At 41.4% G+C, this 27964-nt stretch overlaps 2 protein-coding genes across 3 annotated transcripts in view; one reads left to right on the top strand and one right to left on the bottom strand.

Moving 5' to 3' along the window:
- The first annotated feature begins 7815 nt into the window (after positions 1 to 7815).
- ESM1 (endothelial cell specific molecule 1) overlaps positions 7816 to 27964 on the top strand; it is a 48238-nt gene continuing 28089 nt past the window's right edge. For both annotated transcript variants that reach the window (XM_058719563.1, XM_058719564.1), the window contains exon 1: positions 7816 to 8094. The gene's annotated coding sequence lies outside the window, so the exon portion shown is untranslated. The remainder of the gene's footprint in view (positions 8095 to 27964) is intronic.
- On the bottom strand, positions 11667 to 21832 carry GZMK (granzyme K). Its single transcript, XM_058719561.1, has 5 exons — positions 21625 to 21832; positions 21116 to 21263; positions 14585 to 14735; positions 13537 to 13806; positions 11667 to 12060 (listed from the first exon to the last, which is right to left on the bottom strand). Exons 1-5 carry the CDS (start codon positions 21683 to 21685, stop codon positions 11887 to 11889), a joined length of 804 nt encoding a protein of 267 aa, XP_058575544.1. The 5' UTR covers positions 21686 to 21832; the 3' UTR covers positions 11667 to 11886.

The raw sequence follows: 27964 nt of genomic DNA, 5'->3' as shown, positions 1-27964 counted from the left end.
CAGGGGGTGGGACTGAAAGTTCCAATCTTTTATTCATGCCCTAGCAACCAGCCTCCATCCTTAGGTGCCTTGCAAAAGTCATCTCATTAACATAAATCCTGTTGTGATTGAAAGGGGCTTGTGATTAAAAAAAGACACCCATGGGGCGCCTGGGTGGCGCAGTCGGTTAAGCGTCCGACTTCAGCCAGGTCACGATCTCGCGGTCCGTGAGTTCGAGCCCCGCGTCGGGCTCTGGGCTGATGGCTCGGAGCCTGGAGCCTGTTTCCGATTCTGTGTCTCCCTCTCTCTCTGCCCCTCCCCCGTTCATGCTCTGTCTCTCTCTGTCCCAAAAATAAATTAAAAACGTTGAAAAAAAAAAAAAAAAAAAAAAAAAGACACCCATTTTACCTTTATTGGCTCTGAAGTATTTTCAGGAACTGAGGACAAGAGACCAAATATAATGACAAAAGATGCTTTCATTGCTGCTACTGCTCAGGAAATTCCAAGGCTTTGGGGAGCTGTGAGCCAGGAACCATGGACAGTGGCCAAATACATATTAGAATTATAATTTGGTATATATTTCTTATAAATCACAATATCACACACTAAACTTGTGTCTCAAGATCTTCCTTTGTGGAAGCCCAAACCAGGATAGCAGCCTTCAAGTATTTGGTGAGGTTCCCTCATTCCCCTTCTTCTTTCTGCCCCTCTCTCCTCCCCATCTTTCCAAATGCAATTCCAGCCCCAAAATTTAAGGGCTGTTTTTCTGACACAGCTATTACTGCAGTGTGGAATACACACCCTGTTTGCCTCAAAGATTTCTACGGCAATCCTCTTGGAGTAAGTAAGGAGTAGTTATTCAGGGGGCACCTGGGTGGTTCGGTCGGTTGAACGTCCAACTTCGGCTCAGGTCATGATCTCACAGCTCGTGGGTTGGAGCCCCACGTCAGGCTCTGTGCTGACAGCTTGGAGCCTGGAGTCTGCTTCAGATCCTGTGTCTCCCTCTCTCTCTGCCTCTAACCCGCTCGCATTCTGTCTCTGTCTCTGTCTCTCTCAAAAATAAATAAACATTAAAAAAATTAAAAAAAAAAGAGTAGGTATTCAGAATTAATAGTATCACACAACCCTCCTGAGACAAGAAAGCCACACAGAATGACATTTGGGAAGGGGAAATTGTCAAAAAAAATATTTTCTCGGGGCGCCTGGGTGGCGCAGTCGGTTAAGCGTCCGACTTCAGCCAGGTCACGATCTCGCGGTCTGTGAGTTCGAGCCCCGCGTCAGGCTCTGGGCTGATGGCTCGGAGCCTGGAGCCTGCTTCCGATTCTGTGTCTCCCTCTCTCTCTGCCCCTCCCCCGTTCATGCTCTGTCTCTCTCTGTCCCAAAAATAAATAAAAAACGTTGAAAAAAAAAATATTTTCTCTGCAGAGCTCAAAACAAACAATTCCTAAATGAAATCAGGAGACTCAAGTTTGGGCTGGCTGCAGGTTATCTGACATCTCTTGCATCATTACCACCATCAGCCAGATTTGCAGGTTGTATCCACCCTCAGCCTTGCTGACCCAGACGGTATTACAGTGACCTCACTAAGTTCATCAGCCTCCTTTAAAAGTACAGTTTTATGGGGTGTCTGGGTGGCTCAGTCGGTTGAGCGTCCGACTTCGGCTCAGGCCATGATCTCACAGCTCATGAGTTCGAGCCCCGCGTCGGGCTCTGTGCTGACAGCTCGGAACCCGGAGCCTGCTTTGGATTCTGTGTCTCCCTCTCTCTCTGCCCCTAGCCCACTTGCATTCTGTCTCTGTCTCTCTCAAAAATAAATAAACATTAAAAATAATTTTTTTAAAGTATAATTTTTATGGGAATGCAAGCTGGTGCAGCCACTCTGGAAAACAGTATGGAAGTTCCTCAAAAAACTAAAAATAGAACTACCCTATGACCCAGCAATTGCACTACTAGGCATTTATCCACGGGATACAGGTGTGCTGTTTCAAAGGGACACGTGCACCCCCATGTTTATAGCAGTACTATCAACAATAGCCAAAGTATGGAAAGAGCCCAAATGTCCATCGATGGATGAATGGATAAAGAAGATGTGGTATATATATACAATGGAGTATTACTCAGCAATCAAAAAGAATGAAATCTTGCCATTTGCAACTACATGGATGGAACTGGAGGGTATGATGCTAAGTGAAATTAGTCAGGGAAAGACCAAAATCATATGACTTCACTCATATGAGGACTTTAAGAGACAAAACAGATGAACATAAGGGAAGGGGAAACAAAACTAATATAAACACAGGGAGGGGGACAAAACAGAAGAGACTCATAAATATGGAGAACAAACTGAGATTTACGGGAGGGGTTGTGGGAAGGGGGTGGGCTAAATGGGTAAGGGGCACTAAAGAATCTACTCCTGAAATCATTGTTGCACTATATGCTAACTAATTTGAATGTAAATTAAAAAAAATTAAAACTAACTAAATAAAGTACGGTTTTTATACTGTAGGGGCCAAGGGCAGGCCATCCCAAGATGGCCTCTTTGGCACAAATATTATTTTGAGTTAAAAAGCAATGGAAGCCCAGTAGATTTAAGAAAAGCTCCTTACATCTCCCCTCCCCGCCTCAGCTGCCTAAAGAGTTTAGATAGAGAACCTATTGCAAGAAAAGGACTCTCACCATAAATAACTATAGTTACGTACGGTAGACACGGAGGAATCTGGCAAGACCTGTTTGATCAAAGTCCTCCATGTCCTATGGTTTCTGAGTGGCTCAGCAAATATTTGTTTACCAAACATTTACTTTTTTTCATCTTCCTGTGAATTGCACTCATTCCCTTGGAAGTCCCAGACCCCTACCCCCTTTTCCTTAACTCAGAATGACATAGACACCTTATTTTGCCTCACTGTCTTTGGCATTTTCACGTCTGTGTGGATTCCCTGTTCTTACACTATTAAATTTTATTTTCTCCTGCTTATCTGACTCATGTATTTTTGATTCTTTGGCTGGAAGGACTTTGGAGGGGACAGGAAACTCTTGCTCCCTCACACTACAGAATTGGAAAATATTAACATTTCTAAATCTTTTAAGCATACAATGAATTGAAGAGAACAAGTACTTTAAGAAAATTAACATAATAAATAAATCGCCACTTAAATTCAGTATTACTAAAATCTGACTAAACTACTGTAGTATTTAGACAATGATGACAAAGCAAAAACAAGGAACTCTGAAAGCAGTCTCTTTCAGACCAGACATACTAATTATTTTGTAACCCTTTTCCCCTTCTTGCAAAACAATGACAATGCTTACCAAGTCTTAAATAAAGGATGGCTCATTGAAACTTTCAAATAAATAATAGTACTCAATGTTTATATTGTGGATTTTTTCACCATGGAGCTCTAAGAATTATCAAATAATCAGGGACTTTTTGGGTTACCTACTTTACATCCAACATCATCTTACCCCTTGCCTTAACAAAGAAGTTGTAAAAGTGATTTCAAGCATATTGTCATTACATTCTTAAATGGTTCCAGAAGTAGAGATTTATTAATTCATCATTTATTTTTTTTCAATGAATTGTTCATCAGTATAATAACTTTTCCGTTCACCCATCCATTCACCCACCCACTTATCTAGCTACTTACAAATGTTTCTTAAACAGCCACCACAAGTGAGGTCTTATGCTAAGTTCTGGCTATGGTAGTGATCAACGCAGACATAGGCCCCAGCTCTCACGGAACCAACGATATAGTGAATTCTATGGCATAAATTCTAGTAAGATCTCTATAATTATACTGTTTCCATCTAAAATATTTTTTGAAATATATTTTTCCCAATTAAAACTCAGGAAATTAATTTGAGATATATAATATAAACTACACAGATATAAAGGTAAGGACACTTCGAAAGAGAATGGAGTCCTTGTGTAAAGATAGCTGAGTTCAACAGACCCTGACCTGTGCAGGCTGAAGTGATTAGATCACACAATGAGTTGTGCCCATCCCTCACTTGGCAAAGCACGGTGGTGGCCTGTGGAAATCAACAGAGTAGTCAACTTCTGTTTTAATATTTTGTTGAAATGCTTTTTACTTTTTATTTTTTATTTTTTTAATTAAGAGAACAGAAGCTACAGGCGAGGCAAAGTTTGGGCTGAGTCTGTCCTAGATTCCCATGTCAAGTTAGGGTTCACAAATTCTTCTGTTTCCTGGTCTCTGAAGCGTCTAAAAAGGCAGATTAATAACTATTCCTGATTCACAGGACAAACTGAATCATCATGCTAAGAGAAATGGAACATTTCCTCCTGAGAGATATCTGCACATATTGCTTAGCTTTGGATGTCTCTCTGGGGGGATTAGCTCACAGAGAGAGAGAGAGAGTTCTTAACAAGAGTCAATGTATTTACCTTCACTGACATGGCTTCACTACAGCAATTGCCATAGCTGTTTTATCTGGATTAGAGGTGGGTGATACAAATCTGGTAGTTTAGATCTTTCCCTCCCTCTGCCTTGGGAAATTGTTGACAAAACTACAGGAGAATCACTGGGGAGCCTGGGTCGCTCAGTCAGTTAAGAGTCCAACTTCAGCTCAAGTCATGATCTCATGGTTCGTGAGTTCGAGCCCCGTGTCGGGCTCTGTGCTGACAGCTCAGAGCCCGGAGTCTGCTTTGGATTCTGTGTTTCCCTCTCTCTCTTCCTCTCCCCTGCTTACACTGGGACACTTTCTCTCTCTTTCTCCCTCTCCCTCTCTCTCAAAAATAAATAAACATTAAAAAAAAAAAAAAAAAAAGAAACAACTACAAGAGAATCAGGCTTTAAATGTATAGACCCAGAATGACAGAATGAACTGTCTGTCCTGTAGGAATTCTGAATGACTCACACGAGCTTTCTGTTCTTATGCTCATGTCTCAATTATAACAATTTTTCGGATCATAGTGTAGTTGTTTTGACATTCTCTCCATTATCACTATTTTCTATATGTCACCTTTGTAATAATTTTTGGAGCATGGTATATTTGTTTATTTGTGTGTCCACGTTTGCTCACTAGACTATGAGTTTCTGCAGGGCAAGAGTTGTGTCTTTTCCCTTTGGTATCTCCAGCGACCAGCACAGAGTCCTATACACAGAGGACTCAGTTAAGCGTTTGTTGAGTGAATGAATGAATGAATGATTGGGAGAATCTCTCTGAATGCTCAATGGTGAGGATTCAGGAGTCTATATCGATTGGTTGTTAACACAGTCGCTCTGCACAGTGGGCTGGTCTGACCACATGTGGGCCTGCTTTGCTTTTCTACAACATTATTAATATTCAGGGTATTACTATATCCCACTATCTTCTAATGGAGTTATTTTTGTAGCTTGGATGAAAAAAAAACCTGCTATATTATTTCAAACGATTGTGAAATAATAAAACAAACAAAAACCTCAAATGCCAGAAAACATAATTTTCATGGAACTTCACGAAAAACAGCTCTGCCAGATCCACTCACAAATTATACCCACAAGGAGAAAATGGCCTTACAGAGTACCAAGTGCCATCCATTATTTGTATAATAGGAACAAGAATGTTTGCCATGCAGCACTGTGTGGTTAAGATAAAAATATCTTCTCAAGTAAGCCAGGGCATTTCCTCCACGTTAAGCCACATGATGGAACAGTGAGGGAGAAATGATTTATTGATTCTAACATTGAAAAGTTACTTTTCTGAATCAATTCTTGTTTAAATAGGACAAGGTTGAAAGCTAAAGCCATTTGAGATTTAGGATTCGGACACAGGGGCGTAAAGAAACATGCTCGTCATTGTTTGGAGCATACATCAGGAAATTTTAGGTTTCTGGTTTTATCTATTAGGATTGAGTGGGGACATATTTAACAGAAAGCTCCAAGTAATGGTGGATTAAGCCTAAGTGTTTATGATCTTTCATGTAAAAGAAGTCTTCAGGTAAAGAGTACAGGATTGACATAAAGGCTCCTCCTCCTTTCTGCTTCACCATCATAAACACTTGGTTTCGATTCAAGTTTGCCTCGTGGTTCCAGCATTGCTGCTGGCGTCCTAGCGACCACATTTGCAATCCAGGCAATAGGAGGAAGGAAGGGGGAAAGGTCACTCCTTCCTGCCGAATCAGCTCTCTTTAAAGGAAATTCCTGGAAGCCCCCATCCAATGATTTTCACTTACATCTCTTTGACCACTTCTAGCAGTGAGAGAGGCTGGAAAACACCATTTTCATTCTGTGTACATGTGTGACTCCAAATAAAATTTGAGTTTTGTTACCAGAGAAGAGAGGAGATGGCTGATGGGTAGCAAACCAGCAGCCTCTGTTACAAGAACAACTAGACAGAACACAGCTAAAACAAAACATAATTTTTTCTCAGAGTTATTGGATAATCAGGGTACTAATAGGATCATGTATGCAGAGATAGTCCAAGTGTGAGCACATTTCATGCCTGAGGCCAGAGCAGGGATGCACAGAGTACTCTCTAGGGGAAAGGCAGGCTATTGATCTGTTGAAAAGTCTCATGGGGTAGTTAATATTCATTACCTTGGTGAATTTACCAAAGTTCAGGGTTTGGTCTCCATTATCGTGGGGATTGAGACTTGAGACTTGGCACAATGAGAGTGAATTTGACTCTTTAAAAAGATTTTTTTTTGGGGGGGTGGGGGGGGGCGCCTGGATGGCTCAGTCGGTTAAGCATCCGACTTTGGCTCAGGTCATGATCTCACGGTTTGTGAGTCCAAGCCCCGCATCAGGCTCTGTGCTGACGGCTCAGAGCCTGGAGCCTGCTTCGGATCCTGTGTCTCCCTCTCTCCCTGCCCCTGCCCTGCTCACATATTGTCTCTGTCTCAACAAGTGAATAAACATTAAAAAAACATTTTTAAAAATGTTTTTATTTATTTTTGAGAGAGAGAGAAAGACAAAGCATGAGCAGGGGAGAGGCAGAGAGAGAGAGAGAGAGAGAGAGAGACAGAATCTGAAGCAGGCTCCAGGTTCTGAGCTGTCAACACAGAGCCGGATGCGGGGCTTGAACTCATGAACTGCGAGCTCATGACCTGAGCCGAAGTCAGAAGCTCAACCGACTGAGCCACCCAGGTGCCCCAAGAGTGAATTTGACTCCTAAAGAGAAGTTCAAATACCCTTAATTTAGAGGTTAAAAAAATATTATCACAGATAGCAAAATGTTTATTTATATGCAATAAGAAATGCCTGTTACAGGGAGAAAAACAGTCACAGAAGTTTGCTTGGTGAGCGTGGGATTAGGAAAAGACCAGGTAAGTCAGCTGAATGCTTAGTGGAATTGGGCTACAGTGAAAATGGTCTTGCTGGTCCCTCCTTCCCTTTCTCATCATTTCTGGTTGGTCCACTGCCTGTGTTGCCTCCTTTTCCCAGTATCCACGGCTGCCCTCCTCCCCTTCAGCCTGGGCTGCTAATCTTAAGAATTTTTGACCTTCAAACGGCAGTCTTGCAGGCTTGGGAACCTCACCATTTCTTCAGGGCGATCTTGTGGGTCTCTGCTTTGATCCCATATATACATGGAGTTTAAATTTTAACTCTCAGAGGACAATTTCCTTCTACTTACTTCTAAGTTCTCAAGACAAGCCTCAGGGTAAACCTCGAGTAGGCTGTTACACAGACGTGTACCGTCAAAACCAGAAAATGAACACGATCTTTTCGCAGTAGGGAATAAAAGGTGATGAGGAGAGCGTGCCATTCTGGAGCTGACCGATGTGACTCAGCAAAAGAGACTGAAGAAGTTAACGTTAGTAAACAGGAAGTCAACGTGTGAAACCTTAAAAGCAGGACTGAGTCACTCAAGATACAAAGAACCCAAATGTGCAGTCAGAGTGCATTTGGTGCTCAAATAACTCGCAAGATGACATACGAATGGCTGTGCAGGTGTGCCTCGGTAATCCTGTGAAAGGGTAAGCTTTGGAGAGATCTAGAAGCATTACCCTAAGACAGGTGGAGCTATCTCCTTTCTCCACACATGTGTTCCCTGTCCCAAACAGAGAGCTTAATCAAGAGGAAGAGAGTGTCTGGCAGACTGAGAACAGCTCTCCTTTAATGAGACACCTTTCTGAAGTAATCAAGTTTGAAGCACTTCTCTTCCTATCATTTCAGGGTAAGTGGAGATTTATTACATGCAGAGGGTCAGACAGTAGGACTAATTCTGCTACCTGGTTCTGGATTGGTTTAGTCACTCACCTGAATGCGTATCCGTTTACTTCTTGCATTATATTGGTCCTAATTGCTTTTAGGGCTGTCACGTTGTGTTAAAAATGGTTGGACGTAAAGTGAAGCATGAAGCTCTTTTCAGTATCTGTGGAAAAGGCAAATGTGATCCGTCCACAGTCGCAAAGAAGGGAAACAGTGGGATCATTTAGAATGACAGCAGCCAGGCATGTTCCCATACAATCTTTGAGCAGTTTTTAAAATCTAGATATTTACCTCCTTTTGGCTCTCAGCTTTTCTTAGAGGTCGTAGAGGGACTCAAATAATCTCTCAAAGACCCAAACTAAAACACTATAATTTTTTTTAATGCTTGTATTTATTTTTGAGAGAGAGACAGCGTGTGAGTGGGGGAGGAGCAGAGAGAGAGGGAGACACAGAATCCGAAGCAGGCTCCAGGCTCTGAGCTGTCAGCACAGAGCCCAACGCAGGGCTCGAACTCATGAACTGAGAGATCATGACCTGAGCGGAAGTCGGAGGTTTACCGACTGAGCCACCCAGGCACCCCCCAAACTAAAACACTATATACTTTTAGTCTAGTTTGGGAAGATTTTGGCATGTTTCATAAAATACTACTTCCCTGGGAGGATGAGGGATACTTTTCAATTGTGGGCTCCATCATCAGTACTCGTCAAAATAAACTGTTGATCTTCCAGTCAAAGAGTCACCAGATGTACCATAGCTGTTGACAGAAGCTTCCTCTCTGGCGGTCTTATCTGGTTTGACTATTGGATGGGAACAGCATGGAGTCTAAAATCAAAACAAGTCTCAGGTTTTAGTGAAAGTTTTCAGGATACTCACCAACTGTAATCAGAGGGCATCTCAGTAGTCCTTTGGCTAGATTAAAGAGACTAGCAACTGTATATTCCATAGATTTGGAATTTAGATGAAATGTATAATACCTTCTAAAAAATGCTTATTTATTTATTTTGAGAGAGAGAGAGACAGCAGGGGGAGGAGCAGAGAGGGAGAGAGAGAATCGCAATCAGTCTCCTTGCTGTCAGTGCAGAGCCGGATGTGGGGCTCTGTCTCATCAGTTGTGAGACCATGACCTGGGCCAAAATCAAAAGACGGATGCTCAAATGACTGAGCCACCCAGGTGCCCCTGATGGTGACTCCAGAGTCTGCAATTTCCCCTCTTTCTTCTCTTAGGAAATATAGTCTGGGATTTATGGGTCAAAATCAGTATATTGTTAATGAATCAAAATGACACAAAATGGAATACCGAAAGAACCTATTTACTACTTACTTTCAAAGTGGTGCTATAATTTTAATTAGGTTCCTTTTTAACCCAGTGCATCTGCTTGTCTGAGTATTTCTAGTAGAGTAATCTTGGTGACTGATTTCTAAGAACCATGACACAAACAACAACAACAACAAAACAAATAAAAGCATCCACCTTTATGTGAATGTAAGAAAACCCAATGGTGGCACCTAGAAACGAGCACTCTTTATCCTCCGGAACCCAAATGAAATATGGAGGCTGAGATTGACTCTTTGGTTTCTGACTGTTGACGGAGAAGCCTGAATGACTCCCCCCGTCCTCCACCACCAAATTAGAAATTGTCAGAACTCCAATCACGAATCAGGGGACAGTCACGGTCAAGGACAGTGAGACCCTTGGGTGCCCTTACTGAGTTGCCCTCTGGTCTTCAGTTCTCAGTTCACACTGTAGGATTCATAAAAAACAATCCTAAGACACTTATTGTCCTTTTCTATTAGATGTTTTTAAGGGTGGCTTTATCAGTGGCTTTCAGAATTGTTCTTTTATCAGAATCAATTGAATTGCTTTTCAACAGTGCAGACTTTCAGGCCCACCTCAAGCCTATTAAATCTGAATTTCTGAGCGAGGGATTGGGGCAATGTGTGTTACAAAAGTATCTTCACAAGGGATCTGATGCAGCTGAGAAGGGTACAGGAACCCTGACACAAGGTCCTTCGACACAGATCACCCCAAGTTCTCTCCAGGCTCTGTGCCAGCCCCAGTGGTCCTACTTCTGGGCAGATAAGTTTATTTTTATTTCCTGGATATCGTAATTCATATAACTGATTGTGTTCCTCTTTTTGCATCAACTGATGTGAAGCATAAAGGCAAATATGGCTCCTTTGAGCAACAGGGTGGGAAGAAAATTGTGGCCCTTTGGGTATTAACACCCCTGTCTTCATCATTCTTCAAAGCTCTCATTTCCCCTTTGCCTCGGTTTCTTTACCAAATTATTTCTTTGTTTATAATTTAAAAAATTCTTTTTTTACCTTTTTACCCCCTTCATCCATTTCTCCTCCCCCCAACTCCCCACCTCTGACAATCTCCAATCTGTTCCCTATATCTATAAGCGAGAAGATTCTGCATAGAAGAGAGATCATATAGTATTTGTCTTTGTCCGACTTATTTCACTTAGCATAATGTCCTCAAGGCCCATCCATGTTGTCACAAATGGAATAATTTCATTCTTTTTTATGGATGAATATTATATATATATATATATATATATATATATATATATATAATTTCTTTATCTGTTCTTCCATCAATGAACACTTAATTTCTTTCCATATCTTGGTCATTATAAATGATGCTTCAATACAGATATTTCCTCTCAAGTTAGTGTTTTCATTTTATTCAGGTAAATACCCAGAAGTGGAACTTCTGGATCACATAACATTTCTACTTTTAATTTTTTCAGGAAAATATTTTTAGTTTCATATTTTGTTTTATTGCAGGTATTTTTACACATTGCCTTAAACCCTCTTTGGAACAAAGTGACATCAGTAAATAATAATATTTATAGACCTTGATGATTCTTTCTTAACTTGAGTTGGAGTGTTTGCACTTACTGTTTCTTTTTTTATTTTATTTTATTTTATTTTATTTTATTTTATTTTATTTTAAGTTTACTTGTTTAGGGGCGCCTGGGTGGCGCAGTCGGTTAAGCGTCCGACTTCAGCCAGGTCACGATCTCGCTGTCTGTGAGTTCGAGCCCCGCGTCGGGCTCTGGGCTGATGGCTCGGAGCCTGGAGCCTGTTTCCGATTCTGTGTCTCCCTCTCTCTCTGCCCCTCCCCCGTTCGTGCTCTGTCTCTCTCTGTCCCAAAAATAAATAAAAAACGTTGAAAAAAAAAAAATTAAGTTTACTTGTTTATTTTGAGAAAGAGAGAATACCAAACAGGCTCCATGCTGTCAGCACCGAGCCTGAGGTGGGGCTCAAGCCCACAAACCACGGGACCATGACCTGAGCCAAAATCAAGAGTCGGATGCTTAACCGACTGAGCCACCCAGGCGTCCCACTGGTTCTTATTTTAAAAATGCAGCTTAGGATAAAATCACGGCAGAAATCACAGCATAAACCTGGCTGAAGGTGGAGCCTGGCTAAGGCCTTGCTTAATCACCTTTTGCCCTTTGTGAGAGTGTGAGTGGAGTGGGGGGTATATCGTTTGCCGGACCTCATTTCCATAAAAAGAAAACGCCATAATCTTCTAACTTTTATTCAGAAAGAAATCAGCATGGTAAAAATACAGCAGTTATAGATGTGGAAAAGAACTTGATTCCTTGACAAAATCTGTCCTAAGGGGGCAGGAGTGGTCCCTGACTGAGTTCCACTTAAACGACATCCAACTACATATGAAGACAAAGTGGCCTCTAGAACATCTTATGAAAACAAAACAAGCCAGTTGGTGGATCCAAGAAAATCACTCGTGGTCATAGTTTGCATGAGATGGGGCAAGCTTGCTTTTAATCCAAGCCTGGTATTTCTGGGTTATTAGGGTGTAGATTCCAGGCTTCTTGGGACGGCCACATTGATGACCTCCAGAGACTAAAGCATGGAAGGCACCTTTGCAAACCAAGGGGCCACCCGAGTCACCCTGGAAAGAAGAAAATAGATACTTGGTAAGAAGCTGTTGAACTTTTTCTACCACCAATTATTGATTATTCAAAGGATGTTTTACATGGGCCCTTGGTTTCGTCGTATCCTGAAAGAGGGCCGATACAGCCCTTTCTCAGTGTGGGTTGTCTCTGTTTCTGGCCAGGACAATGATTCTGTCCATCTGTCTGCCTGTCTGTCTGTCTGTCTCTCTCTCTGCCCACGTCTCTGTCTAGGACTACATATAAAAACAACCTTTGGTGATCCGTGACTATAGAACTTTAATCCTTAAGGAATAAGTGCAAAGTTTAAAATAACCCACTGAAATGAGAGAAATGTTTCAAACTGTAAATTTCATGTTGGTGCTCCTGGATCTGAAATCAGATTGCTATAGGAACAGGCAGAAAAGAGAAATATATTGTAGCAAATATATTGGTGTCAGGGACTCTATCTTACTTTTTTCCCTTTTTGCATTCTCGCGTAATTGAACATAATGCCCTACACGTACACAACACTTCGCGAAGACTTGCTCAATGAACTGATTCCAGAGGACTCGGTTAAACATGTAACTAAAATCTGTCAAGGAAAGTGACAGAATGATAAGAGGGGGCTTTCAAATCTGGAAAGCGACCTTTGCCTCTGCTGCCACTCACATTGCAAATTACAGCATGCTGTGCTCTAGTCAGCCATGACAATAGAGGTGTAGGGGGGTGACAGTGTTGGGGCACTTCAGATACACGTGGTCTCTGAAATCATTATACCCTCCCCTTGATAATACTTAATACAGCATGATGCGAATAGTGTATTCTAATGTCTTAAAGATCAGAAATTCGTCTGCACCATTTGTCACTTGTAAACACGAATACCTGTGGTTTTTTTGGTTTTGGTTTTTTTTGTTTTGTTTTGTTTTTTTACTGCCTCAGGAAACCAAAGATTCTGAAAAGTATAACTATGGTTCCTTTTAGTCAATTTATCAACATTATTGAAGAAACACTTACTATATATTTCAGATGCAGTCTGTTATCCTGATTAACAAATTTATGTATGTATTTATGTATTTATGTATGTATGTATTATGTATGTATGTATGTATGTATGTATGTATTTATTTATTTATTCTTTCTTAAGTAGGCTTCCCACTCAGTGTGGAGCCCAATGTGGGGCTTGAACTCACAACCCTGAGATCAAGATGACCTGAGCTGAGGTCAAGAGTTAGACACTTAATCGACTGAACCACCCAAGCACCCCCTGATTAACAAATATTTGGAGGGTGCTTATGTCTTGGGGAAGTTCTTATGACTCATTCACATGGGAGGATGAGAAAGAACAGAGAACTCAGTGGAGAAATGGAGAGGAACTTTCTGGAGTTGTGATTTTGTGTTCTCCTTACCTCCCCTCTGGGCTGGGGAGCGAATGGAGCCTTTGATTGCACACAACACAGCGCTCTGAGATGCCTGTTTGCCTGATAGTCTCTTACCTGGCAGGAATCTTTGTGGCCTCTGTCATCTCCTGCACATATCATGCCTTTAGTTATAACAGGGCTGTGGTTGTAATAACTTGGGCTGTTGCAAAGTTTTCGACTTATGACAGTAACGGTGACTTCACGCAGGGTATCAGAGATCCTTAAAAATTCTGGGTCGGTGGCTCCCCAGCCAGTAACCTGGCATTTTGTTCCAGCTCTAATATCATTTTTGGAGCTTGGGTGCAGCAGCTGAACATGTTGGTTGAGTGTTGCAGCCGTGTGAAGCTGACAGATTGAAAAGAGAATAAATAATCATTCGTTCCCAGTAGTATTCTGCTATTAGTCTAAACGATGTATGTGTGGTCCCTTTGGTCTAGGAAGGCATCCCTCTTCTTGAATCTACTTTGGTGGTAGCCTGCAGCTGTATTTGTGCCTGTTGCTTTTCTGAAATGCTCCCCATTCCCTGTAGAGCTCAATGAGGCTTGGGGAGGGAGCTTACACAGAGCAGGAATTTTTGCCCAGTCTTAAGCAAACTGGCCTTTGCTCTGCATTGGATGGGTTTCTGTGGAATAACATCCACAGGTCATGACTTTGAGGGCTGGGCTGTTTCCGCTGGATAAGACCCTTGAGTATGGTCTAGACTGAGTTTGGACTAGACTAAGTATGGTCTAGACTAAGATATAACTCACTTCTGTGTCCCTGAATTCACTTGGTTGGCTCAGTTGTATAAAGGACTTGTATTTTTCATTTGCTAATGATAAAAGCATTTGGGAAAAAAGCTTTCAGTGGGGATCCTTGGGCTTGCTGGGATGTTCCCTTCCCACATGTGTGAGCATCATGACTGCTTTTCCTTGTATAAACACAGCCCTCATGCATTTGTGATCAATTCTTGTTTCTTTTAAGGCTGTATATAGAGTAGAATGGGCCTTTATAGAATATGTCACAGTTACCTCAGACGTGGGGATGATGCTAACAAGATGCTTTTGATTGACAACTTAACAACTGAAATATGCTATGCTATATAAGAATGCTGGAGAAATTGAAGGAAGGCAATACTACATACCTGAATTAGCATAATATCATTTGATTCACGATACGATGTAAATCTTGAGAATGGTATGAATTTTTTAATATCAAACATTTGTTTGGAGGCCTCATTCTTTGAGAGAGAGTGTGCTCCTAAAATCACTTTGAAAAACTGGCCTTTGTGATTCCTAAAAAAAAGCAGAGAATAGAAGGAACAGAATAAGTACCAAATACCCCAATGGGGGGTAAAAATGGTGGACAGGGAACAAGGACCATCTCCAAGGTAACACATCTAGGATTAGGTGGAGTGACAGAGGTCTTTGTGGAGCCAAGCATGAATGGACAATATCAAAGGCCAAAGATCTGCTCTCAGACTCACCCTAATTCAAAATTCCATAGTATTGGAAAAGGATATCAGAACTTATACCCTACTGTGGGGAAAAGGAATGAAGTTCTAACTGACTGAGATCAAGTTTACAACAAAATTATGTTAATTTATGTAGAAATACATTCTATTTCTTGAGTTGTGGGTCGAAATTTATATCCATCAATGTTAATTTTTTTAATTAAGGTAAAATATACATAAACATAAACTTTAAACCATTTTGAAGCGTACCGTTCTGTAGCATTAAATACACTTACATTGTTGTTCATTTCTCACTACCATCAATCTCCAGAACTTTCTCATCTTCCCAACGTTAAGTGTTTTAATAACTAAAAGGTAAAAACTCAACTCTGCATTTGCTAATCTTGTATATCTAGACCTCATCTCAGGGCCATTTGGAGAATAAGATCCATTACATGGCTGTCAGATAAGCTATGTTCTGTCCCTTCAATTAGAAAGGGTATTTGGACAAGAAAGGAAAATGTTCCTCAAGGTGAAAAATAATTGCTAATTTGAAATAAAGACACTGTAAGGTTGGTAGACATTGAAAATTCCATTCTGGAGATTTAGAAGATATAAACAGGTGAGTCAGATAAAGAAACAATAGTTTTGTTTTGTTTTGTTTTGTTTTGTTTTGTTTTACCCCTGGTCGCACACAGTTCTAGGACCATTGTTTCAATAGTGCCACAATTGATTTGATTTACTGCATGTTGGACAAAATTACATTTACATCTAGTTATGAAAATAGAAACAATTTTTTTTAAGATCTTGACAAAACCTTGGGGCTTTTGGCATACTGTAAAAAAATCCCATTTTAACGTGTGCCTTTAGGAAGCCACTTCAAATCCTTTAGGAAGGAAGGAAGGTTATGAAAGGACATTTGTTTACATATAACTATTTCATTGTCACTTGAAAAAGGGATGAAGACAGATTACAATAAAAACATCCATACCCACATGAGTCAGACAGAGAAAGACAAATGGTTTTTGCTTATATGTGGAATCTAAAAAACAAAACAAACGAACAAACAAACAGAAACAGATTCATAGATACAGAGAAAAAACTGGTGGTTGTCAGAGGGGAGAAGTGGGGGGGGGATGGGCAAAATAGGTGAAAGGAATTAAGAGGTACAAACTTTCAGTTATAAAATAACTCAAGGGGATGAAAAGTACAGCATAGGGAATATAGTCAAAAATATCGTAATACCTTTGGTAACAGATGGTAATTACACTTATAGTGACCATTTCATTGTGCACGTAATTGTCGAATCTCTATGTTATACATCTGAAACTAATGTAATATTGCATGTCAACTATACTTTAATTAAAAATAAAAAAACCACACATTCCCATACCTACAGATTAATAAAGATTAATAAGAATTTTTTAAAAATACAAAAACATATAGGAAAAGGAAGAAAGTATTGTTTCAGCTTTGAAGAATAAGCTCATGACTATGGTAGGGTAGGTTTGAATATGGTGGGGCTGTGGCTGCTGGGAATGATCACTGTTCAGTTTCTACCAAAAGAGTTTATTTTGGTTTATTTGGGGAATTTCAGCTCTATTTGTTGAAAAGTTTTCCTATTGCAAAATCAGGATGGGGATGAAATTTCTCAAAGGATGTGGATCAGATTTCCTAGGATTGATTCAAACTCAAATTCAACATACTCATTAAATCCAAACTTTGGGGGTGGGGGTGGGGAGGGTAGAAAATGACACCAAAGCCCCGGGACTACTGCTTTAACAGAAAAGATGGATACATGCATAAATAACTAACACAAGGAAGGCTGTGAGGTTCAAATGCAGGGTGTGGAAGATGAATTTTGATTAGGGGATGGATGCCGAAAATTTTTCTGATCTTCCTCATCTTTTACCAATTTCCTTGATGAGTTAATGCCTTTGAAATGTTCTGATTATTTTCATTTCCACTGGGACATGTTAATATCAAAAACAACCCAAGCAGACCACGAACGCTCTCTGACTTCCCATTTCCGGGTACACTTCATCTTTAATCTATACTACAAAGGTCAATTTTTCTTCCCACGGAATACCTGGAATTACCTGAGTTCTAGGTTCCCCCTCCTTAGCTAAACCCACGTCTGAATTCACACAGAAAAGAAGTCATGATACCGGCGTTTTTCATTCATTTGTTTGTTGTAGGGTTTTTCTTGGACCACCTGCTTCAGAATCATATGGAGATGTGTGTTTATATTTTTTTAATTTTTTAAAGTTTATTTATTTTGAGAGAGAGAGAGAGGAAGAGGGAAGACAGAGAGAGTGAGAGAGAGTGAGAGAGAATCCCAAGCAGGTTCCATGCTGACAATGCAGAGCTTGAGACGGGGCTCAAACCGTGAGATCATGACTTGAGCCAAAATCAAGAGACGGACACTTAACTGACTGAGTCACCCAGGTGCCCTTGGAGTGTTTAAAACATAATACAGCTTTCTGAGTCCCACCCTGGACTTACCTGGAAAAGAACTACATGCAGAACAGGAACAAAAATATTGTTTGCAGTCTTTTCCTGACACCCAGGCTTCTACTGAAACACCCTCACTATTGGGCCTAAAAATAACCCTTCTACCCTTCTCAGTATTGCTCAAGTTGATGTGCTGTATAGTCCTCACTGGTAAAAGGGTTCTTTGGCCAAAGGTGACACACATGATAAGTAGGGAAAGCAGCTCAAACCCAGCTTTCGTGATTTCAAGTCCAGTGCTCTTTCCATGACACCTCTGTAAGCCCCATGCCGAGCCCCTTCGAGACTCTTGTTTCCTCTGCCATTTGCCTTGGCACTGAGCCATGTTTCTGCTTAGACACTCCTCCAGGGCAGACAAAGACAGGGTCCTTATTTCCTGGGGGTCTCTTTAGTCTAAGAGAGGAGGGAATTACCTGGTTGTCAGAGAGGGGTTATTACAGTCCCATCCTCAACACGACTGGATCATCAGACTTGTGCCTCAGTGACTACCATGGAAAGTACAGATAATAACGTAATGACATTATATGCCATTTACTAGGTTATTGTGGTGTGTCAGGTTTTGTGCTAAGCGTTTTACATATTTTCCCTCATTTAAACCTCACAGCAGTCCTGTGAGGGAGGTATTACGATTATCCCCACTTTTCAGATGAGAAGACTGAGACGCAGGTAAATTAACAAACTTGAGAAAGTCCCACAGACATTAAGGGGAGGCTCCAGGATGCAATGCAGGTGGGACTGAAGTTCAGCTGGTTTGAGTCTGGGGTCTGAATCCTCACCATTTACTCTGGGTGCCCCGAGTTGTCTGAGGTGGGATGAGGCCATGTGGAAGGGGCGGGGGGGGGGGGGGGGGGGAGGGGGGCGGCGGTCATCTAATTACAGCCCAAGCAGGTGAGAGGAGGGGTGCTCCCTGAGGGAAGGCATAAGAGGGGATTCAGGAAGACAGTGGACAAGAGTTGGTGAGAATTTTGCTTCTGATAAATCGAAAGACTGAAAATAAGATTAGACAAAAGCCTTTTTACTGGTTTGCTTTTATAGTTGGCATGGCAACTAGTGGAGGGGCCAAGAGACACAGTAGGGAACGGCTAGTGAGATGGGGGCACCCCAGATTTGGCCTCCTTCACAGTTTTGCTGAAAGAGGGGCCTGGAATTAGTAAGCTATTCCCCCAGGATGCTTGGGAGTACATTTGTGGGAAGCCACCATTAAACTATTTCATAAATATTTTGGATTTCATAAAGCTTAATATTTTTCTAAGCATCAATCCGCCTACATTTTTACACCCAAGTGTCCTGTACAGGAAATCTGATCCACATATTCTGGAGTTCTTTAAACTCTGGCCATTGAAAATGGTATTTAGCAAGAGTTGGTTTTTCTTTCTTTCTGTCTTTTTTTTTTTTTAATTTAATTCCAAGACCTCTTTTCCCCAATTTGTCAGTTTGAGGACCCACTCCTACTGAGTTAAGTTCATTTGACAAAATTTTAAATTCAAATTAATACTATTATTCACTTTTTGGATAGCACTTTATGGCTTGTGAAGGACTTCACACACTGTGTTTTTGGCTTAGAAAAAAAAAAAGTCCTCCAATTTCTCTCCTTCCTTCTATCCAGCCTTTGTTGAGCGTTTATAATAAGTCAAGCTCTGTGTCTGGGTAGGTTAGAGTCCGCTTGAATGTGTACCATAAGAATATTTGAAGATGTGCATATTTTGAATTGGATGAACATTTATTGGTAGTCACCCTCTGCCTCGCTGGTCCCCGGGGGGGCACACATGCTCTGAATAGGGACATAAGGGTGACTTCTATGACAGCAAACCCTCATTTGAATGAGGTAGCCATTTTAAATTGGAAACCAGTGGCTTGCTATTTAGAAATAAAACAGAAGTCCTCACTTTCCACAGGCTTCAAAATTCCTAATTTGTGTCTAGTCTTATTAAAAGGGGGGGCAAGTCAATTCAGTTGTTCTGTTGCCTGGAGAGCAAACCATTGTGGCCAAGAGATTCTTAAGTGAAGCACTCTAATGTTCATCAGGAAAGAAGTCCCCATCTCTTCTTGGCTTATGTGGGCAAGAAACATAAGGAAGAAACATACAAACAACAACAAAAACAAATAAAAAACAAACAAAAAACACCCTCTCCCCAAACCAAACAAGTAAACAAAACAGCAGCAAACAGCAAATTGGTTTTCCATTGCTTTTCTTTTTGCAAAGGTTACAGCACCCCAAGAAGAGTGTTGGACTTTTTTTTAGCTGACGTAAGAGAATCACAGACCAAAACGTAGTATGAGAGGTTATGATCTGTCTTCGGAAAAGCTTTGTACTAAGTATTCCAGAAAAAATAACTCTTTCTCTCCTTGTGCAAATCAGCTGTAACTTTTCTGTTTTTAACTGGGAAGTCTGTTGTCCCTTTCCAGCTGTGATTCCCAAACTGTGGGCCTCAGGCCTCTGGGGTGGAAGGTGATGCAGAGGAGTTAACATAAGGGGTCTAAAAATCCATTTAACAAAGCAGGCTTCTTGTACACATAACAATAACAGCTGCAATTTATTCGTACTTACTCTGTGCTAAGCAGACCAAAATATTTAAAGTTTTTGTAACGTTTATTCATTTTTTGATAGAGAGAGACAGAGCGTGAGTGGGGGAGGGGCAGAGAGAGAGGGAGACACAGAATCTGAAGCAGGCTCCAAGCTTCCAACTGACAACACAGAGCCCGACGCGGGGCTCGAACTCACGGACCGTGAGATCATGACCTGAGCTGAAGTCGGACACTTAACTGACTGAGCCACCCAGGCGCCCCAGCATACTAAAATATTTAAATAGATACTATTTAATCCTCAAAACCCCACAAAGTAGGTACTGTTATTATTATTGCCCTTTTGTAAAACGGGAAAGGGAAGGTGCAAACTCAAGTTGTCTGAAAAGTTCTGGAATGCCACTCTCCAACTACTACTGTTGCTGCCTTCCCTGGCATTACACGGAGGACATGGATTTGTCCAATGGCTTGCCTGGGAAAGGTGGCCCAGCTCTCCCTGAAAAGGAAAACTCAGGGCAGAAAACTTGGCTGTGCAAGAGGCTAAGTGAACTCCACCAGTTGGTCAGTGATCACAGAAGCTAAGGGTAGATCAGAATCTTGCCATTCACATGGCACAACATGGATGGACTTAGAGGATATTATGCTAGGAGAAAGAAGCCAGAGAAGGACTAATACCTTATGATTTCACCTACATGTGGAATGTAAAAAACAGAACCCAAAACAGTGAACAAATAAACAATAACAACAAAAAAGAGAGAAACAGACACAAAAATGTGGCGAACAAAATGGTGGTTGCCAGAGGGAAGTGGAGGGGGGGGCTGGACAAAATGGGTGAGGGGGATTCATAAGTGACGGGGATGATGAATACAGCATAGGGAACAGAGTCAGTAATATTGTAATGCGCTTAATCGTGTTGAGCCTCTCAGAATATATTTAATTTTTGCATCACTGTGTTGTACATCTGAAACTCCTTTAATATTGTATGTCAACTCTACTTCAACTAAAAAATATGTACGTATATATGAACAGAACTGTCATGAATACCCCTTGATATCGCATGTGTATTCATCAAACGTTTCTGTGCTCATCACATTTAGAATGCTCCAAAACAAAACTGTCTCCCGGGACAGGGGAGCTTCTCTTTTGGCCAGTCGAGGTAGAACACAAAAGCCCAGAGCAGGGACTCACCGGGAGCGGCAGTGGGCTGCCGAAAGCACCCACTGTGGGTGGATCAGCACTCCACCGCAGACATGGTGGCCGCTGTACTGGATGGAAGCCATGAATGGCCTGGAATGTGGTGACACTTCTCTCCCTCCGATAATCTCCATGCTGAAACCTACAGAAGAAAACCCAAAGATTCAATCAACATGAGAGATCTGAGCAGATTGTTTCACGTCATTCTTCTTTTGACAGTAAATATACCATTTCAAGGACGAAAAAAACCCAACAACCCTACAGTCACCTAAAAGTTATTATAATTTCACTGGTAAACAATTGTAAAACACATTTAATAATACCTAATAATATATTGGTTTAATCATATGTAATTTAACAATGATATAATCAATAGAAGAATTTAATCGTACAGTTTAGAGGGATAGACATGGTTGTGAGAAATCATTTCATTTATAAGCAACAACACAATCACTTAGAAATTCATTTAACGCTCAGATGTGGTAAGTATAGGAGATACTTACACTCTGGAGTCATAGAAACGCCAGCTGTTAGGAAAATTAGAGAAAAGTAAAACTCCATCATTTCAAAGCCTTGATTTAAGAAGCGCAGGTGAAATATCCTGACTGCACTGGCAAAGGAAAGAAGATTCTGAAGACTGAGTGATTTTGAAAGTTTTAACTGTCTCACCACAAGTGTTCCAGAAGTAAGGTTTTTTCACACCTATGTGTGAAAGTGTACATCTGTTTGAGGAGATCGGATCCAAGCTGTTAACACTTTTTTGATGTGTTATGCAATAAGGATCTCATTTCCTGTAACATCTTCGATATCTGAGTACTCATGTTATAAAAGGTGAAAGAATAATAAATATCCAAGAGCTTAATGAAGTCGCAGGCAAAGTCCCAAGGTGTTTATTGCTCTAAATCAATACTTACTATTTTCCTGGCAGAAAATGGTGCCTATCGTATTTGGTTTCTCACCATTTTTCATTTGGACATAGATGTATTACGTAGAGAGACATGGAACTTTGCACGGAGCATGATTGCATTGCAATAAGGCTTGGTTGAAACCTGAACACCATCCAGAGAAAACCATATATTTTGTAGCAAACTTATTCGTAGTCATGCCGTTTACTTTAAATTTGACTAAATCTGGGTTAACTTTGGTTACATTTTGGCGGGGGGAGATTTCATCATGTATTAGAAAGGAACATTAGCAACATATTTGTAATTTGGAGTCTTTCCTTTACCCGTTTAAAAAAAAATTTTTTTAATATATGAAATTTATTGCCAAATTGGTTTCCATACAACACCCAGTGCTCATCCCAAACTCCTTTACTCATTTTTAATTGAAAATTATCATACGGTTTTCCAGGGCCTTGATAATAATATCTTTTCAAAATGAAAGACCACATTTTGTCGTTCTCCCCGGGAACAGATGATACTGTATTACAGCCTTTCTATGGTACTTTCTCATCACTAGCAAAGCTATTAGACTTCATATTCCTCAAGATTCTGTTTGTGATTCATGCTAATCAAGAGCATACATTTTATAAGATGAGTACAAACAGGTAAATCAGGCACTGAAACCCCAATCCAGAGATACCGACCAAAATTTACCTTGAATTAACAGACCTTATTTTCTTTTCTCTAAGATACATGCATCTTATCCTCTATTTTTGTCATCAAGGAGAATTGAAATCTAGAGCTATTATGCTTGGTAGATTGCAAGAGAGTCCTACCAAACTGTTGTTTTTTAGCATAAGACAGTGGGAAAAATAATAAACAATTTTATAATTGTATATTATATCTTATACTTCAAAAATATAAGTGAAGTGTCTTAAATTATTTCCAAAGTTCTCTTTACATGATCACTGATATCTTTTCAGTTCTTATGTCTGTGAGGAAGGCAGGTCAATTATACTCACATTACAACTGAAGAAACAGGCTCAGGGATGTTAAGTAATTGATCTAAGGTCACACAGCATGCAACTGGGACCAAATCATTTGCCTGACCTGAAATACCTTGTTTGTTAACAAATACATTGCCAGAGCACAGCCTTTGAAAAAGGTCCTGTTTTCACTTCACAAGGGTGCAGCACTGGTGAAGGTCTTCTGAGTGTGAAGTCAGCAGAATTAACAAAACCAGTTCAGAGCAGCGATTTCCTATTGCAGAGTCCCACGGGTGAGACAAGGAGGAGCCAGATCAAGAAAAGCTACGTAATAAACCAAACTTGTTAATTCCAGCCAAATGTCCCTATGAATTTTCAAGTCGTCTTTATCACTGCTGATGTGCCTTAGATCCCTCACAAGCCACTTTTCCAAACTGTAAAGTGGACCTGATGATGCCAGCCCCCTACTGTGTCCCAGTGATGTTGGGAACATAAAGAAAATAATGTGTGACACCCGGAAGTGGTTTGAACTCTGAGGAGGAAAAGAACTGTGTAAAAGACAGAACTTCATTTCTGGAGGGGTCAGGGGCATGGTGAAAAACATCTGTGGGCTGATTGTTTCTGTGGAGTGAGGACTCACATCCACATAGGTCCTTGCAAATGACAGGGCATTTTCAACTGAATATCCAGGGAGGTGGCCGTCAGTCTTGTTTTGTGGATAAAGACTTGCTGGAGATGACCGAGTGAGCAGGTGGCTGCGTCAGTTCTTAAACCCTTATGTGCCAGTCCCAGGCTCCACATTGCTTTCAACCTGATCACATGCCTGCCCTGCTTTGAGAAGTCTCTGGGGTTCAGGAGTGCTAAGCGGCAAGCTGGCTGTGCAGAGGGGGAAAGGATTTAGCCATATACCTTGCAATTTGACATGGGTGAGATTTAGTTCAGTCTGGAGGACCAGTCTCCTAACTCTTTCTTGTAGCTGACCTGGAAACTTCTGAGATCAATTTGGTTCATAGTAATGAGTTATTCACTTTTGGCTTTTGGACCAAGGCACCGGTTAATAGTATCATTTGTTATTATATTCAGGATCCTGGATTTGAGAACAGTGAGCTGTGTAACATGATGAGCTCGGCGATCCAATTCATTTCTGGGTGTTGGTTTTGTTCTGTTGAGTCTGCTGTGGGGAGAGCCGTGTTTGCTTTGGATGGCTTTTGCAGCAGCTGTGCTGGGCTGAGAGAGCATGAGGTGATGCTCAGCGCGGGACTGGCTTCGCGAATTAAGGAACGTGTGGCCTGCTTTTGCTACATGGTGTTCAGTGGTCCTCATTGGTTGCTCTTGGAGGTGCTGTTTTTTGAGCACAGAGTTTTTGTTTTCTTTCATCCATCCTCTCTCTTTTGATCCTCCAATATTTTGGGATGTTATGCCCGAAGTTCTGAAACCTCCCACAAAAGACCACCAGAGTCGTAAGTCAAAGCCAAGCGGCAAGGGTCATTTATTGCAGGTTCGAACCTGGACCTCTGCGCACTCGTTGCCAGTGACGCTGAGAGGCAAGGCCGACCGATCGGGACCAACACTCTTGATAAGAGTGTGGCCCTGAACAGCCGGGGTACAGAGTTTTTAAAGCCGATCACATCGTTTTATCGTTATCTGGGAACAGAACAGAGAAACAGTTCCCAGATGAGTTAGAAACAGTTGCCAGATGAGTCAGAAACAGTTATCAAATGAAGTGATTATTTTAGACTTTCTGCCGCTAAGTTGCAACCAGTGGATCTCTTTGACCTTGTCTCTGACGCTCTTTCTTGAGGTTTTGTTTCCTTCATTGGTAAAGCCTGATTCACAAGAGTATGAAGTATGATTTACAAGAGTAAAAGCAAGGTTGTTATCTTTTGACCTTCAGTGTCAGAACAAAGTTATCTTTCAAGCTAAGCGTTAGCCCTATAGTACAATTTAACCCTTACAGGGAGACCCTTATAGAACAGCTGTCTGTCCAGAGACCGTGGGTGGCTGGTTCTCTCAATTCTTTCCAATGGGGCTGTTTTTCCTTTACCAGCCTAAACACCTGCTTCGTCACTTTCATTAGCCACGCCCTCTAAAGCCACGCCACTCAAAACGTGGCCTCAGAACTGTCTCAGTCTGTGACCTGTTCGTTACATATCTTGGGTAAACTGAGGACAGAAATTGAGAGTCAGTTTAGAAGCTCTTTATGGCCATTTACCGGGGCTCCATACTGCTTAATTTTAGTTAATGAAATGCTCTTTCATATCTGTTCCATCTAATCATGATATAGGGCATATTTTTTTATGCCTATTATAAAATTTAATGTTTCTATTCACTTGTGTTACACTGAATAGAAGTATCAGTCCACAATGGACTAAAACTGAAACCAAACAAATTAACAAACAAAAAGCCAAAACAAAACAAAAACCCAAAACACACCTAGTCTTTCTTCCCTGAAGGTAGTTTGACCGCTGCTCTGTAGACATAGCTACAAAGCAGATCTGTTTCAAGCTTTTTCTCTCTCTTCCCTCTTAGCCTCCTTTGAAAAAATTTCCCAACACCAAGGCTTCCGAGACTCCCCTGGCTGTCCCATCCTTCTCAGCCCCAGTCATGTGAGATCAGGATTAGGCAGAATTCCCCTGGGTCCTTCCTTTATGGCTTGCCACCCTACTAGCCTTGACTTCTGTTCAGTAATGGTTTAGCTCATTTGAGAAATGAATCTGCCAACAATTATGATGAAATTATGGCAGTTTTTAAAAAAAATTTTTTTAATGTTTATTTATTTCACATTTCACATTCGCTCACAGAATGTGAGCGAGGGAGGGGCAGAGAGAGAGAGAGAGAGAGAGAGACGCAGAATCTGAAGCAGGCTCCAGGCTCTTGAGCTGTCAGCACAGAGCCCGATGTGGAGCTTGAACCCACAAGCTGTGAGATCATGACCCCAGCCGAAGTCAGATGCTTAACTGACTGAGCCACCCAGGTGCCCCGAAACTATGGCAGTTTTGAAAATTGGATGGGAACGGCCATTGGGGTGCTGTATGATGACATCATGTCCAAAGGTCCCAAGGCAATATATACGCAGCATCAGATTTCAGCCATCCCTGCCAGAGATTTCTTAAAATAAATGAGCTTGAGAAGAATCACTAAGGAAAGCAAAGTACCCCTTGACTCAGACCTGGGCTGGGGCTTTGGCCTGAACCTCAAGGGCAGAGGTTTTCCAGTGGTCTCAGTAGTCAACTGTTTCTCTTTGACAGAGAAACTGGGTGACCTGGGTTGCAGCACGTGCAGCACTGGTTTTGCTTAAACTACTTAAAACCTTCAAAGACCTCCCCTTGGTGGAGCGGTGGTGGGGTGGGAGAGTGGGATGGTAGGAAATTTATCATGCCTTCCTCCATCTTAACTTTTCATCAAAACATATTTTGCCTCTGAATCACCTTCCTTTCTTAAACATGAATATATTTCCTACCCACCACTGCTGAGTTAAGTAACACAGTAGGCCTTTCACCTCCTCCTCCCTTAATTCCAAGTCAGCTATGGAACAACGAACAACGGCAGGGGATGAGAAGGGCAGTGGGTAAATACAAGATCTTGGCATAAAGAGCAACCACAGGAAAACACTTGACAATGGCAGAGGGGGCTCCTAGTGCTCCTGGAGCTGGCTGCCTGGTCAGACACTGTCTTTACTTTCTTTATGTTTTCTTTTTTTATCTTCTTTTCTCTTTCTTTCTTTCTTTCTTTCTTTTTTTGAGAGAGAGACAGAGACAGTGTGAGTGGGGAGTGGGGGAGGGGCAGAGAGAGAGACAGAGACAGAGACAGAGAGAGAAAATCCCAAGCAGGCTCCATGCCGCCAGGGCAGAGCCTGATGCAGGGCTTGAACTCACGAAACATTGAGATCATGATCTGAGCCAAAACCAAGAGTTGGCTGCTTAACTGACTGAACCACCCAGCCTCCCTGACACTGTCCTTACTTATCTCAGCTGGGTCTCCAGGCCACAAGCTGCCCTTCTGTGACATCTCTTTTTCTTTTCTTCTTCAGGGTGGCTTTTGAGGTTCATTTTCACTGAGCTGAAATGTTATGGGAGACATGAAGAAAGTTCCACATGGGGTGGTCCCTGTGATGTCCTGGACCTGATGCAGATCCAGAAAATCTTGCACTCACACTGTCTGCAATCTTTGTCCTAAAAGATTTACACATGTGAAAATCCTTTCACCAGGGATGACTGCCAAAGGAAGGTTTGTAGCCCTGACCTCTCTTCCCGGTGCCAGGCCTGTGGGGACACTGCCCTTGCACACAGGAATTGAGGACTTTTGAGCCTGGTGGGGTTTTAGGGAAAAAACTTGGGTCGGTATGTAGGTCAAGTCAAGGAAAGAGCCAGGTGATAAAAACCAGAAGAAAGGTGGAAGCAGGAAGGGAAGGGAAGGAAATAAACATAGTAGAGAAAGATGGAAACAATCATCTGAGGACGGAAGAACACGTCCATTTATATTTGAACATCTCAGATACTGTGGTGTGTCCCAAGCCAAATATATCATCCTTCTACAACTGAAACAGATCTTTAAAAAGGACTTGTGTTATTATTTTCAAAGCAAGTCAGTTGTTGGAACTAATCACAAGGGTTTCATAAAATAAATAAAGTCACAACAGACAAAATGGTAGGTATTTCAAAGGGGATGATCAGAAACAATGCTTTGGCCTAGCTGGAACTCGGAAAAATCAATTGTTATGTTTAGATGAGGTCAAGTAGAAATTGTCACATACACTAGTTCTAAGTATGATAGCAATACTCTTACCAAAGGTTGATGGCTGACCAAACAACACTCATGCACACACACACATGCTCTTGACCTTCTCCATCTCCTGCCCCGACTGTCACTGAATCCCTATCCTATTCTTTCTCACAAACAAATTCCGGGTGGATCAAAGACTGTCTATGAAAAAATGAAATTGTTATAAACGTAAGTGAAATGCAGATTTAAAA

The sequence above is a fragment of the Neofelis nebulosa genome, chromosome 1, assembly GCF_028018385.1.
Source record: "Neofelis nebulosa isolate mNeoNeb1 chromosome 1, mNeoNeb1.pri, whole genome shotgun sequence".
NCBI classification, from domain to species: domain Eukaryota; kingdom Metazoa; phylum Chordata; class Mammalia; order Carnivora; family Felidae; genus Neofelis; species Neofelis nebulosa.
The sequence above is the reverse complement of the archived record's forward strand: the minus strand, read 5'-3'. Positions and strand labels throughout refer to the sequence as shown.

Coding starts and splice junctions, on each gene's coding strand:
- GZMK (XM_058719561.1), bottom strand. CDS start 21,685: ATGATGGAGTTTTACTTTTCTCTAATTTTCCTAACAGCTGGCGTTTCT. Junction 21,264..21,624: donor CGTTTCTATGACTCCAGAGT/GTAAGTATCTCC, acceptor TTTCTTCTGTAG/GTTTCAGCATGGAGATTATC. Junction 14,736..21,115: donor GCAGCCCACTGCCGCTCCCG/GTGAGTCCCTGC, acceptor GCTTTTTTTTAG/GAATCACAAAGGCCAGTTTT.